Source organism: Chroicocephalus ridibundus, chromosome 2 (assembly GCF_963924245.1).
Source record: "Chroicocephalus ridibundus chromosome 2, bChrRid1.1, whole genome shotgun sequence".
Lineage (NCBI taxonomy): Eukaryota > Metazoa > Chordata > Aves > Charadriiformes > Laridae > Chroicocephalus > Chroicocephalus ridibundus.
In genome coordinates, this window is record NC_086285.1 from 43647080 (window position 1) to 43663022 (window position 15943).

A 15943-nucleotide genomic window follows, 5' to 3' on the forward strand; every position below is an offset into this window, starting at 1 on the left:
GCTAGCTTCTGCTCTATACTCTACACAAACACTGTCCCAGCCTGCAGAATTCAGCAGCTGAGATAAGCAACAACAAACGGATACAGACAGATGGGGAACTGAAAGAACCAATATGATGTCCTGATGGATGGCAGTCTCAACAGCCCTAGCATGACAAGAATTTTTCTGTTTTTAGGCAGTAGGGAAAACTACAGTCTCAAGGAGTAGTTATGAAGTAAGATAAATAAATAGTTTTGCTAATGTTTACGTGAGGGGCAGAGATGGAGAAAAAAAACATGTGCTAGCTTCAAAGCTCAGGCTTCAGGGGGCTGCCATTACTGACTGCAGCAGGACTAAAGCTGGAAAGCTAGTGAGTGATAAGTGACAGACTGGATGGTGAAATACTAAGAACAACTCTGAAAGAAAAAAAACAAAGTATTGCATCTGAAGTGATAGGAAAAGTACAATCAGTAAAAGGATACACACAGAAGATGGCAAGGTTGAAGGAAGGGCTGTTGAGATGTTCCTTGCAGCAGTCTTCTGAATGGGCATTTGAGTAACTAGAATGCATGTATCAAAACCAGGAAAGATGTCTGCATGATAGCCTTACGAACTCAAGCAAGAGTTTTAGCAGCTTATATTGGTAGGAAAGGTCATATCTTAGAGGTGCCAGGCAGAACAGTGAGACTTATTCTGAATGCAAGAACACTGAATGCAAGTTAAAGTGGATGCTCAGATGTAAAAGTATTGGTGAGGATGGGTATTATTTTCGAGAACGGTCAAAACCTGAGCTAATGGGCAAGACTTCAGGTACAGGCAATTATGACATTCCTTTTAGTTATGTAGTACTCAATTGTATGGCCACAAAGAGATCTTACAGAGATGAGCAAAAATTTAGTATAGACAAAAGGAAATACATCTGGTGTACACAGCTAAATCTATGATTTGCAGTATAATTTTGCAGGTAGATGAATGAGTGGACACATTTGTACAGGCAAAGACAAGATGCAGAAGAAAAGAGAAGAGAATCAGTGATAAAGCCATGTGTAACATTCAGAGGAAATCAGATGAACAGATAAACTAATATCCGTCTGCATGGTCCTTAAGAATAGTTTCAAAAGATAGGGGGAGAATTAGAAAAGGAAAGTCAGAAGATTCAGAAAAGCATGATTTTAAGAAGACAAAGATAGCGCCAATGGTAAATAGCAGATCAAGAAAATAAAGGAATTAAACAGCTTAGTAAGAGTTGCTACAGCAATATTCCTTAAGTGAAAGCTGGCTCAAACAGGGTCTGTGGAGAAAAAGGGGAGAGGAATCAATACCATTATTATAGATACTTGCTTAGTTAACTTAAAGGTAAGAGGAAGAAATTACTTAGGAGGCAGATGGAGCCAAGAGTGATTTGGGGCTTTTTTCAGATGTGAAAGAAAAGCAAAAATGAAGAAACAAAGAGTAGAGTCTATGAATAAGAGTGGTGCCGAGGAGAACAGAAAAAAATAATGGTCGGTCAAGAATGTCTTTGATGCATTTCTGAATAAATAACAGAAGAAAAAGGAAAGACATTTAGAAGGAGAATAGGGATGGCCATGCCATATTCTGTTTCAATTTGTTTCCTTTTTGAAAGAAATGAGGACTCCAGAATTCCAAAGATTGGTATCTACGTTTATATAGAAGGTCTAGAGGAGTTCAAAGGGACAAGATACTACTATACACTAACAAATGCACAAACACATTTTTCTATGGAAAAACAGCTGCTTAAAAATGCAAACCCAGAACTTGGCTACCCAACTAGTGTCAGTTTAAGCTGATATAGCAAGGTGCACTTTTAAAACTATTTCTCAGTTTAATGCCAGCCCTTAAATTACTCACGTAAAGATTCTGTGTGCAAACACCCTCTAACAATATCCTCAAGCAGATTGAGTGTCATAGGCTGAGATAAAATGAAGTTGTAGTGATAAGTAAGGGAATGTTTCATAAAGGCAACCTCTCAGTTGTTCTACTGTGAAATGAACAACTGGAATTGATCATAATAATGATCAATTATATAATCTATATTAAAATCATAAATTTTACCTACCTATTCTGAGGTTGTCTTTCAGAAGCACTAAAACTTCGTTTAATTATACCTGAAACAAATGCATAAATATTATCGCTGCCTCAAATAAAATACATGCATACATGTTAATATGTTTTATTTCCCAGACATGGTGTCAAAATAACTTTTTTAAAGCAGTGTCAAACAAACTCCAAATCCCCATTTGACTATGGAGTTGATGTTTGATGTATCAAAGATTTGCTTGCATCATAACTAAATTTTCAGCCCTGCATAGTATTTTAATAAATATTTTCAGAATTTCACAGAAACTAATAATACATACTGACTAGATGTCCACAGAAGATATATCTGGATTTGCATTAAATTACTATAGTTACAGCTACCACCCTAGCCACAAAATTGTCTCTAGTCTGAATAAACAGCTAGAAAATTTACCTACTTTCTCAGAGGACCTTTGATGGGTTGTCTAAATCTTGTTCTACCGGAGTTTTATTGCTGCCATTCTGTTAGCTAACTATTCAAACTACTACATACGCAATACCTTACTTCTTAAATAATCCTACTGATTTTAAGACCTTGAAGAAAGGGGTATGACCAGTTATTTGTCAAACATCAAATCAGCAATAAAACTGAACCAAAACATTTATGTAATTTATTTCACAGTGCTAAAAAATGGGAAGAGGGAGGGGTAATGATTGATGATAATTATTATTTATGCATTTGGAAAGCATCATATTAAAGCAAGTATCTGTCTTAAGCATCTGTCTTCAAACATTCCTGTAAAACCATTTATTTGATGGTAATTTTGACATATGAGAGCACTCTCTCCTACAAATGGCATCTCATTTTGAATGAGGACTAAGCGTATGTTTAAATCAAAAGATTTTTCAGTTAACTGAAAGTCTGCCTAGTAAGATTAGTAAATTCTTCAACAACTTTCCCTTATAATTAATGCATTTAATATAATACCCTGCATCCTTGTCTACATGACATGTTTTTTCAACATTAGTAACATCATAAGCATTATTACAGAACAAGAACAGAGGCATCTAATCACTCAAATAGTAGCTAAGAAAAAAAAAGATTTTATGCCAAACTTATACTAGTTTTCCCATTGTTGGTCATGTAACCGCAGTTATACTAGTTCTAGAGGTAGAGGTCTTTTAGAGATCAAACACATTTCTGAGAGTCTTAAATCTTTTCTTTGTGTTCAAAACACACTTTCTGTCATGCTCTGAAATATAGTGTGTCTGGTTTTCTTACTTTTCTGAGATCCTCTGAATTTAAAAAAAAAAAAATCCTGAAGGAGGCTTGCATCTGTTACACAGAATTCACTTTAAAACCAAAAGAAATTATACATCTTTAGGCCAAATCTGTCTCCCTAAAAAGAAAATACACAGACAGACAGAGAGGTAATGAAAGAAAAAGCAACAGTATTTTATTCCTTGCTAATGCTTTGCTTACCAAGACAGATGTTAAAACTCTGTCGTAGTTAGGCCAAAAGAAGGTTTGATAAGAACAGTTGATAGCTGTTAATATCAACTGTTAATAACAGTAATAGCAAATAAACTAGGCCATTATAGAAGCAAAGATAGTTCAATTAACTTTAACACTGAGACAGAAAAATAGATAGGAAAATAGAGTGTCCACTGTCTAGAAAGTAAAGAAGGCCTTTGAAAATGAAAAAATATGACTGTGCCAAGGAACAGATATTTTACCTGCTTAGGATGCAGACACAATAATGCAAATACAAAAGCAGAAGCTCTGACTGAACCTAAGTCTTGTTGCTTGGTGTAAGAATTTTGAGTTACAACCTCAGACACTCTGTTATAACAAAGTCGATAATATATTATAGGCATATATGCGAGAAAACCTGTAACAGAAGCCACTTGGCTAGAAAGGCTAAGTTTGAACACAGCTGTTTGCTAAAATTTTAAAAACAGCTCCCCTTTCAAAGTATTCATACACAAAATTGGATTTGAAATACTATACCCTTTCGCTGCTTCAAATAAACGGTCTCTCTATCAGTAAAGGGCTCATATCCAAATTTGCTTGATCAGTTTGATGACTCACCACATTTGACTTGCTAATCTGCTTATGAGTGTATTTACAAGTGCATGATATTTCACACCAGAGAGTCTGCCTCACCACTCACTGTACACAGCAGAGATGCAGTATTTTCTGATTCATATGCTAAAGTTAGGAAAATACTTATTAGTAATCTGAATCTTAGACATAGTTAAATTGGGAAAAACAAGCCTACAAAACACTGTAACATCTCCCAGATTCTTAACAGAAAACCCATTGTGCAAATTATAGGTTCCTTGATGCAATAATAATTTTCAGCAAATTTCGTAAGCTTTCCCTTCACAATCTAAAGAACCATATATAGCAGATGTGAGACGATCTTGCCCCAAGACTTCCAAAATATCTAAATGTTTTACTTAAAGAAAAGAAAACTTCTAAAATCATCAGATGCAAAGAATGTAAGTGATCTGAATTAAAAAAAAAAAAAAAAATCTCTGTGATCACAGAACTTGCAAGATAGAAGGTAGCTGCCTGCAATTAAGCCCAAATTTTGAACGAAACTACTAGTTCTGGACAGCAAGTGACATTACTGAATGGGTATTTTTCTCCTACTGTGTTTGTTGTTATCCTCAAAAATAGTTAAATTTGGAGCTAAGTGATGACCTAAACTCAGAGCTCAATCATTTGCTGCGTACAACATGCAGAATTCCTATTTTGAGAGTAACCTAGTTCTAGAAATCCCCAGTTATTCAACTGGATACTTTTGACTGCTTTGAGCATTACCTGCACAAGACTCAAGTCCTGGCACTGTGTAAACAAGTAGTTTTTCTAAAAGTTCAAAGAAAGAAATAGGAGGCCTTTCTAGAGTTACATCACTAGAATATTCTTCTGGCAAATCTGTGATCTCTTCATTACACGGTAACTCTGAATACTATTGCATTGCAGAAATTTTTGCGAGGAAAGGAGTCCTGCATCTCCACATATTTGCTTATTAGTCACGGGTTAGATAAGTTCAGAGATTCCTCCAATACTGGAAACATATACTAAATTATGAGGTAACAGAAAAAACCCTAAGCAAGATACAGCACAACAACCGGACTGTGCATTGAGACTTCGTAGCCTCATGAAAAGCTAGCAGGGGAGCAATTCTGAAAGGGACCTATTGTACGCTTACCTTTTTATTGTGAAGAAGGTCAGAGGGCAAATACATAAAACCCTAGGGAACAGGGTTTTCTAATAGCATATTTTACACAGAACTAGTCTTTCAATGTATTTAGGACATTGCCCTGATTGCAGTGTAAATGAACAGGATTCAAGGAAACAAAAAATATTTTCTAAAAGGTGTTCCCAGATACAGAGTAAATATTTAAACTCTTAGGAGTTGTTAAAGGAGCTGGTCTTGTAGAACTACATTGTCTACAATAATCCTTTTCTTAAAGCATAATTGAAAAGCACAGGGTATGTAAAATTATTAAAAATATTATGAAAATTAGTGGACCATAAAAAAAGCTAACCACACTGTCACTCACATGCGTACCAGCTTCTGTGCCACTGAACAACTCAGCATTATCACACCTTTTTACAAAATACCATCCCGGTTTTAAATTAGAGCGGTATTTTTCTACTTTTGCAGATCATGTTTTCTCTGAAAGTGATGTGACGGCAGCACGATTAGACAAACCCTTTCAAGACCCTGATCAATATACCCTTAACTGAAACTCGTATTTTCATGTTAACAGTTTCCAAGTTAGCTAGATGAAAGTTGGTCGATTTTCCAGCATTAATTTTCCAGCATTAATTAATTTGCAAGCATTAATTACAACTGACCTACAATGCTAACTTCAGCATTAAGAAGAAATTACAGGTGATCTAAGAACATACGACTTCAGAATTATTTTACTGAAAAAGCAATCCTGAAGTATCTATATAACTATTAAAGTGCATGCTCAGAGGAAAATGGACAACAACTTCTAGAAATGCTGATTAAAGTTACTGGGATTAATAGGAACTGACTGGATCTTTCCACTTAAAATATTTCATTAAATCAATGGAAACCTGGCACAAAAATATTTCAACATTAGAAAAAGTTGATGTTTTGTTAATGTCCAAATCTTAACAAAGAAAAATTAACAATAAGGAAATCATTAACAGTAATGCTTTTGGTGTGGCAAATTACAAACTACACAAAGATTTCAAATGTCTGTGTACAATGCTGAACTAGCCCACAAAGAATTACATTTCTGGGAGATGCACAATGTGTTATTCTTCAGCATAAACACCAAAATAGAACATTGCCTCCATAGGCTGCTTTTCTTCAAGAGGTTCCTCTATGCAGCCCCCTCCCACAGTCAGACCAGGCTTCCCTGTACCCTGTAAACTTCTCTTGTTAGTCTCTTAGCACGAGAAAGTAACAGATAAAGTTTTTTAAAGAAAACTTTGACAATAAACTCAGGGCTGGTTAGCTGCAGGTCCTCCAGCCTGTACGCAAGCTATCCATTTACAATAGCAAATCACATTAATGGGTTTTAAGTAGAATTATCAAATCATTTCTTTGGCTAGACATTTCAATTAAAAGCATCCATATTTCTTCAGTACCTAGGCCAAAATCTGAAGGAAATCCAGACAGCAAATAGGACTACAAACAGGTAAATAATGTTATTCTACATTTTTTGAAGCCTGCAACCTTGCAATAATAATATTTGTTGATCTTCAGACAACTACGCTCCCTTTACCTTTTGAAAGCAGAATTTAAATCACCCACAGACTTTCTATCAGAACTTCAGGGGATGAATGCAAATCTCAAATTTTGCTCAGCTCTAATATCAGTCTTTTTCTTCTAGTATAAAATGCTCTTTGATTTTCTCTAATCAGAATCCCATCCCATTTAACAGGTAGATCATAGTAGCTCATAATTTAGTAGGTAGCTCACAGTGGTTACAGATGTTTCACATCTCTTTTTTTTTTTAATTTTCATATTCAGAATATAATCCAGAAAACTATTACTTAATACCCAACACAGCTGGTGCTTTCCTATCTGATTACCATAAATAACTACGGGCAGAATTAATGCTATGTTTTGTCACATAATCCCTTCCTAATTCAAATATGATCATTAAGCAATCCTTCAGTTCCATTCAGTCAATACATCTAGACAGCTAAAGGTTGCCTCTTTCAAGTTTCTTTTTTACACCCTCTAACAGGGCACTCCATTTATTCATTTGCATAGCACTATTGTTACTGAGACAAAAGTTTTCAAACTGTCTTCCTTCTGTTTCTTATCAACACTAATTATCTTATGCTTCAAATCTAAAAACACCTTTTTTGGCAAGTTGCCCAATAATATTCCAGTTTTCATAGCCATTACTGCAAAACACAGGAACAAGCTACACAAAGACTGTGATGCAAAATGTATTACACTGGAAATAGCTGCCACGGAAGCGGTTATTTTATTTTTCTTTTCTTTAGCACCCACAACAGATAATGAACTTGCAACAAATCATGAAATACCCTAATATTTTGGAATAGATAACTACTTTGCTATTAGAAAGTTGTGTACGTTTCATTCTTAATGATTCTTACCAATAGCAGACTCTTTCCAATTACTTGAACTGGAGCTGCTTGAGTTGTCCAATACGTCCAGCTCATCATCTAATTCAGATAACATATCTGTGCATAAAAATGAAAGCAAAGAAGCTTTTAACCCACCTCTGACCAGCATAATAGTATTTCTGATGGTTCTTTTGCTAATGTCTACCTTTCTCAGAGTTCTCTGAAGTGCTGTGATCCTCTACCAGGATTTCTTCATATGTTCTTTCCTCATCTTTTCCACATGCAGATTGACAGCTTTCAGCTAGGAGGTCATTTTTTTCTGAAAAATCACTTTTGCAACTGGCTGCTCCACTGCTCCTGTTATGAAGACTCAACTTCTCGTAATTTTTCTGACAACAAAGAACAAAAAGGAAGCGTTACATATTGTCCTTATCCAGCACTCATCAGAAAATCTGCAAATGAAAGTGTCACTTGTGTATACACACACAGATAAAAATATACTTTTTGTTCCCACTCAGCTGTTAGTCCAGGATTGCATGGTACCTGGTTCAGTTACTGGTTCTAAATTTAGAGCAAAACTTTCAAACTCTTAATCTAAACAAATTATTTCTAGCCTTTACATAAAAGGAATCTTTTTTCTTGATTAAGGTCTTTTCATAACAAGCACTGAAAGTGGAAAAAAATGAAATAAATGCCAGACCAGAAAGATATACTGAACAATACAAAAAATAAAAGACTGGACAAAGATAGTAGGTTCCCAGACACAAGCAATGGGAGATTTACTCTCTTCCAGCTTAGATAATAAACAGCAGACTAGTTCTGGGCAATGCAAAACCTGTACAACAGTCAAGATGGTAGCAAGATACGAAGTGGACTTCATATGATGTGATGCTAGAGAGACTCCCCAAGGCTGAACTGACCAAACGCTGACCGGCATTACCAAAGCAGAGCTAAGAAAATCAAAACATGGTATATAAATAATTTTCCTGTAACACTTAAGTGCTGAATCTTGTTTGTAGCATGGGGTTCTTTAATGAGTATAAAATTCTGCTTCTGCTGCTGTCAATGTTTATAGCTTTTCTGGAAAGAATAGAGAACCCTGATTTCTGTTATTGCTTCTACCTTAATGCAACATATTTTGAAGGCAGACTGTTTTTATGATCTCTTTATATATTGTTCTAAGTCTTCTTGTATTGTTTCTGTTGTGCGTAAATAAATTCATGCTTCTTTTTACTTTATCTTGTCAGAGCAAAGTGCGATAAAGGAGAAGAGGAGATATATCACACAAATATATCAGATTAAACAAGTGAGTATCTTTAATATTAAAGTAATTTCAGGAGATAATACATTCCTAAATACTTATATTCTTACCAAGTGTGTCAAAGACAATTTGGCCTGTATCTAAGACAATGTTCTTCCAAAGTTTTTCCCATGAAGTATTTTGACCTTACTGGGACACAGCAGAATGGGTGCACTAGAAACCCTTCCTCCCTCAGAAACCTAATTGCACCCCTGAGCACTGACTATACCTCTGCCTGTGTAATGGTCTGCTTCACTTATTTCCCTATCTTTTGTTCTATTCCCAAAACTATAACTTAACTTGTAAGAGATGCCTTGTCAACCTTTTCTCTTAAAATTCGGGTGGGGAAAGATAATTTTATACTTAAGTACTGGACCGAGCTTATGTCCAAGATGCCACAATAGCAATGACTGTGGTGTACCACAGTATGGCAACTACTAACGATGATTCTCAAGATCACTTAAAAAGAGCAGTCTAGTCATGGCACATGAGCACACTTATTGTGCCCTGAACAGTCAGTGCACAATTACCAAAGAGAACCAATTCACCTGTTCCACATGAAAGAAAACAAAGTACAGAGAGAGACGGGTCAAACAGCATGGACATTTCAAACTTAAAATTCCTTCCAACATTGCCAATACTGAACCTCACACTCAAATGACTAATTGTTAACAATAACTTGTAAATCATGGGGACCTCAGGGGGGGAAAAAAAAGATCAAAAAGACTGCTGTTACCAATTGGTGTCAGATCCAACTGCCACATCAAGAAAGAAAATCTGTTTGAAATGCATGAACTGAATTCTGTAGACCTCATGATAAAATTAATCATCAGACCTGCTATAGAAACTGTTCAGAGATCAGTGAAATGTATTCTAAAGCCCTAAAGCAGTTATATAAGCTGTAAAGCTATAACCTGTCCATACACTTATCCTTCGAAGAAATCCATGAAACAGTGGGAGATTCAAAACACCACAAACATTGAAACGTGAGTTAGGTTGATATATATTCATTTGAACTGTGCTCATACCTACACTTGATTCTAGAGTCCAGTATTTTACAAATCTTTCTGGAGGCTTCATCAGTTGATCCAGTTTATTTTCACATTTTCATAATAAACTAGTGCCTCGGTTTCCCCATGGGTCAGATTACTTGCCAATTTGTTGAAACAGACTTTACCTTCTAGATAAACAAACAGAGTTCAAAAGGAAATCTAAGTGGAAAAGTGCCCCTGTGGAAAAAAATGTTCAAATTATAAACCAATTAAAATTTTTTTCCAGGATTCATCTTTCTTTATGACTGAGCAAAAGCATCTCTGGAAACACTTGAAATTTGTGTCCTAGCCATGAAGAAAAATCTCTGTCTACAAGCGAGACTCTTCATTCATATCCTGTACACTTGCACTATCTCTCTCTTCACTGGTCACCATCACCACTGTAAAATCAGATATACTTTATTTTTGGAAACATGAAACCTAAACTGGTCTTTTCAACTTCCAACAGAAACCTAATCTTTATAAATTAAAGTTAACACTGTCAAAAAAAATAAAATCTATTGTTTAGCTCTGTTTTGCCATCTTGCTGTCCAGAAGAATTAACTTTTCTGTCTTCAAGAAATATAGAGCTCTCTAGTGGCATTTGCAAACAGTGTTTAATTAATCTTTTTTATTAGATACAAGTAATTACAGCATTATACGACTCAGTTGAATTTCTATTTCAAGGGAAAAAAAAAACAGAACTACTTCCACCATTAAACTATTTATAAAAAACTAGAAGATAGCAATAAAATGAGTAACAGCTAACACGAAATTGTCAGGAGGGGGAAAAAAAAAAACATACTAAACCAATGTGCGTGTTTCTGTAACAGGGTGACAGCTATTGTGCATTGGGAACAAAAAGTAGATGTTAGTTATAATGGTTTTAGTAAGGCTTTTGTCAATGTTTCTCATGATATCTTACAAGAAAGCTAGGGAAGTGCGACCTAGACAAAATCACGATCACTTGGCTGTACAATTGACCATAAAAATTGTACTCAACTTGGTAACTACTTTGAGTGTTTGTTAAACTGAAAATGGGTAGTGAGCACAATTTCTCAGGCTCCCTTCTGACCTTGTTCCAAAACCATGCAGTGTTGTCACTGAACTACAATCATAATCTGCATAATGGGATGGATAGACTGCTTATTAAATGTGCATAGACCGTGATACATTCACATCACATATCATATTACAGCATATACATCATTCACAGTTTTGCATTAGTACAAGTGACAATAGGTTTCAAAGAAAGTTTTGATAAACCGGAGAAACTGAAAGAAATGATGAAGTTTAAATAGAGAGAATGCAAAGTTCTACAAGCAGGGAGAAACAACTGTACAAATGCATAGACTGCGGAAGGACTGGTCAGACAGCAGCTCTACAGGAAAAGATATGGGGATTTTGGTGCACCAGAAACAGAGCATGACTCAACAATACCACGCCGTTATGAAAAGGAAACGTCATATTGGGATGTAAAAGAAGAGAATCATCTCTAAGGACTGGGTAATCTGTCTATTTGGTACCAATAAGGTTCTCGGTTGGAGTAATTGTGTCCAGTTTTGAACACTACACTTCAAAAATGTGGAGAGACAGCAAAGGAGAGAAATGAGAATAATCAGAGGTCTACAAAACACAAATAACAAAGTAAGGCCGACAGAATTTGATTATTCAATCCAAAGAAAAAAATTACAGAGGAGTGATATAACATGTAAGAGAAAAAAGTAACTCTTACGTATTTCCACTGTGGGGAGGACAAAAAGTAAGCAGCTTAAGCTGCAACAAATAAAATTTAGGCTAGACTTTAAGACCATCTAACAGTAATTAAGTGCTCAACTATTGCATCTATCTAAGATCCTGCAGAGAGAAGTAAGTGTTCATACACTATGCAACAGGTTTGCATGTGGCTCAGTAAATGCAGTGTTCTGGGGACATTCGGGACCTAGTGCTCTCAGAGCAATTATATGACACTTACGAGCAGGTCTGAAAATTTCAAGTGTCATATATATCCCGTATGCACACATGCGTAAGTCCATCTAATATCTCCTGGAAACAAGACATACATAACAGATCTACTCTGTCAGGCATACAAAGCGAGACCGACATTTTCAGCAACTATCAGACTAACTGCAGATACGGTGTACACCACAGTGTACGTGTGCTCTGGGTATGCCCAGGATTTCTTCTGACAGTGCTTCAGGCATCCTCATGGTTTTCCAGGCACTATCTTCAGACAGAAAAAAAAACAAGACTCATTCAGACATGTGGTTGCTGCCTGTGAAGGCAGTTTTTGCATTTCTGCCAGTTCCAAACTGTTCCCCAATTTGGCATAGTTTGTCTTGGGAGAGACTTTCTATCACTTGACATTTTTATGAATGACTGGTCAAATACCTGTCAGGAGTGACAGGTAGCTCTAAGGCTTGGAGACGGACAAGACAATCTCTGACAACTCTTCCTGCCATATATTCCATGATTCTATTAAAGTACTTTGACGCACTAACAAATTGAAGCTGAATTAATCATATTATGGGTTTGTCCTTAATGGTTTGATCACATATTTTCACAGGTAGTAACTTGGCTGTGATGACTATTTTCTACATTCAGCAACTCTTAAAAAAATTACACCTGCAAAGCAGTTTTTGCATAACTATTTTATTCTCCAAACATAAACAGTATAAATCTAAAAAGGTTACTTTCTTCTTATCCCATCAACTGTAATTTCTAACATTTAAACTTTAATTCCAGTACCTGCTTCATAAATGCCAAGACAGAATGGTGTCAGAACAAAATCAATGGAGTGAAAGCTGGAAGAAGAAAACAATTTGTGGAATGCTAAGCTTTCATGACATTCCCGAGGTCCCACTCATTTCCAATGCAATGGGAATTGTATGCAGCTGCGCACAGACAGGCACAATCATTCATTGGTTTTAATAATTTTTAAATTTTTTTTAAGAATCAATTTTTAATAAAAATAGGAATTGAATATTCTAACCTATCGTAAAGATTGGACTATTTTGCTGAAATATTAATAACCTGTTGCATTCTAAATATTCTAAAAACAAACATACTCTTTCCTTCAACCAATACAAAAACAGTTGTTTTAAGAAAAAAAATCTTTTATGCATTGATTGGCTGAATTAAGCATAATATATCTAAAAAAAAAGAAAAAGGAAATTAAAATGAACATTAATCCAATCTTTATCTCTTTTTCAGAGTCAACAAAAAAAATAGATTAATTCAAATTTAATTGATAATTAAGCACTACTTTGTAATGTATGTGCTGATGCTTATAAACTGACATGATTATTAGCACAATTGCCAATGGTGCAGAACTGCATTTGGGTATGGGGGGAAATGACTTGGTGAAACTGCAATTAAATCATTTTGTATTTCTTTGCCTTTCAGATAGCTCTGATCCTGTTCTCATTTTTTCTAAAAACATGAGAGAATTTATGTCTGTTTTTAATTACAAGAGTTGCCAGTAGTCTCAGGGTGGTTACAAAAGCATGGATTCTTAAACCATGAGCTTTAACCCTTCCCCCTTTGGCCACAGTGGATGAAGAAAAAGATTGGGATAGAGAAAACCCGTTCCTGGGGATAAAGAAGAGTGGGAGCAGTAGCATGCTCTGTATTTATAGGTATTCCTACAAAATGCTTCACAATTATTTGCATTAGGGTCTTTGTGACAGAAAGAACACAGAAAGAAATCCCAAAGTTTCTCAAGACTTTAGACACACCATTCATGTTTCTAAACTAATCTAGGAAAGTTATAATACAATCTACTCCTAATTATCTACAGGTGGATTATGAAGGTTTATGCCACAAATGGAAGACAGGAAACTGCATCAAGAAAAGGAAGTTACTCTCAGAGAATATATTAGAAATGGGCAGATGTGATAGACTACCTGACTGATAAGAATAGCAGGAGATACAAATGGCTCATATTTTATTATATATTTTTATCTGACAGACTCCGATTATAATGCTTGCAGTTTTCTCTCCCACCTGCAAACTATGTGACAGATCTCAATATTCATCATTCTATATTGTTTTAGGTATATTTTACATTAAAAATCTGGCAATAAGAAAAAAGTTATTCTATTTATATGTCAAACAGTATGTGAACACACTGGCTTATTAAGGGCTTCTAAGCCTTATTTTCAAGTTAAAAACACTTCAGGATATATGCAGTAAATGAAACAATAATGGATGATGCCTGTGTAATCAAATACATCTTTCGAAAGTAATGAAAGTGACTTATTTTCAGCTTTTTGCAAACAGCCAAAATAATGTCTCAATTTTTCAAATCTATATACCTCAAAAAAGCAATCAAATTATTATTTGGCTACCCTCTCATCTCTTTAAAGGAAAATATTAGAAAGATACTTCCATTATTAGTTAAATCAACTACGGTTTTGAGACTCAAATTTGGCTTGGAACACAGAAAACTCAACTTTGCCACCGGTCTGTTTGGTGGCCTTACACAAACTACCTTTTTCCTCTCCACCTTTTCCCACCCACAGCATGAAAATATAATATTGACCACCTTGAAATGAAAGGTACTATGTGAGAGATAATTACTACTATTATTATTACTTGTTTGGGTCCTCTGTGCCCTGTATTATGTCAGCAACCTTAATCTGTCAGAACTGAAAACACTAACTCTATCAAACACCTTTCTTCCCTACATCTGCTTTTGTTCACACATAAACAAAAATTTCTATGGAAAACAAGGAAAGCTAGGAATTTATGTGGGGAGATGATAATGATTCTTTTTACTAGGATTATTTTCCAGCACGGATCTTATGCTATACTTGCCAGGCAAGGTAACTACACTTCTCCAACATCATCTACTGACCTGCTTTTCAATTGCCTACTTATCAGCTACTTATAAAACAGATTCCACTCTGGCTCCAAAAGATCTCTGTTGCTTAGTTCCATAAACCAGGATAAATAGTATGCTCTTTATTTCAGAAACATTCACAATATGACATAACTGGGATGAAAAAGGAGGCCATAAGTACATTTTAGTAGAAAGAAAACAAAGTGTAAGATAGCTGGCTTCAACAAAACATCAAAGTATGTGGCAGAAACACTGAATTCTCTGACACAATGGAAAAATGACAAATTACCTGGCTGTGGAATTGCTAAGGCCTTGACTAAGATGAATTAGGTTGTCCATACCTTACAGAGTTTTTATTTCAGGAACAGCTGCTTGAAATTCTTCCTAGTATGTCTAGTCAGAATATTGTCTTTTTTCAAAAGTCAAACTTTTCAGGAATAATTATTCTCTTTATTAGAAAACCTCCGACCTCATAAAATTTTCCTACAATATTAGGAACAAAGAAACAACACAGCTCCTTCTCTTTCTAAGCCCTGTAGCACTCCTCTGAAATTTGAAAGATGCTAGCCTGATTTATTCTATCTTATTTACCGCGAGGATGCACAATTAGGTCTTCCACTTCTCATTACTAAGCCATACTCCCCTCAGCTTCTGCAGTGTTCTGGATCTTTGTCACATCTTCCTGCTGTAGCTGTTTCTTTTATTATACAAAAATATCCACTGGAGTGGAACTAGAATTAGAGTATTCCTTCCTTGAGAAGACTAGCCATTATCCCCCAAAATAGCAGCATTTTCCTTCTTGTTTTGTAGGTGTGTTTTTCAAGTATTTATACAAATAACTTCAATGTACAGCTATTAGTTCTATCATATCTTACAAGTGTCTGGATAGGGCACTCTTCTCTCAAATACAGGATAACTAGGTTGAGAAATCCCAAATTAAGCAGCTTTCCATCCATAGTACATTTTTTTGGCAAATTTCATCACAGATGTGCAAGAGAATGACTATATAAAGGTACGAAAAAATAATGACATACAACAAGTTTCCAACTGTGTAGGGTAAGAAAACTCAAAATAAAGGGAAAATTTCTCATACTGTTTTGAAGTCTAAATCCTGCTAAAGTATAAAACCTACTAAAGTATAAACCTTCCTTTCACCT

General features: G+C 35.4%; 1 protein-coding gene across 1 annotated transcript in view; it reads right to left on the bottom strand.

Moving 5' to 3' along the window:
* NEK10 (NIMA related kinase 10) overlaps positions 1-15943 on the bottom strand; it is an 87170-nt gene that overhangs the window by 15774 nt on the left and 55453 nt on the right. Inside the window, exons 26-28 of the mRNA XM_063325215.1 lie at positions 7818-8001; positions 7643-7729; positions 2057-2105 (exon numbers count right to left, since the gene is read on the bottom strand). Coding sequence (XP_063181285.1) covers positions 2057-2105; positions 7643-7729; positions 7818-8001 — 320 coding nt within the window. The remainder of the gene's footprint in view (positions 1-2056; positions 2106-7642; positions 7730-7817; positions 8002-15943) is intronic.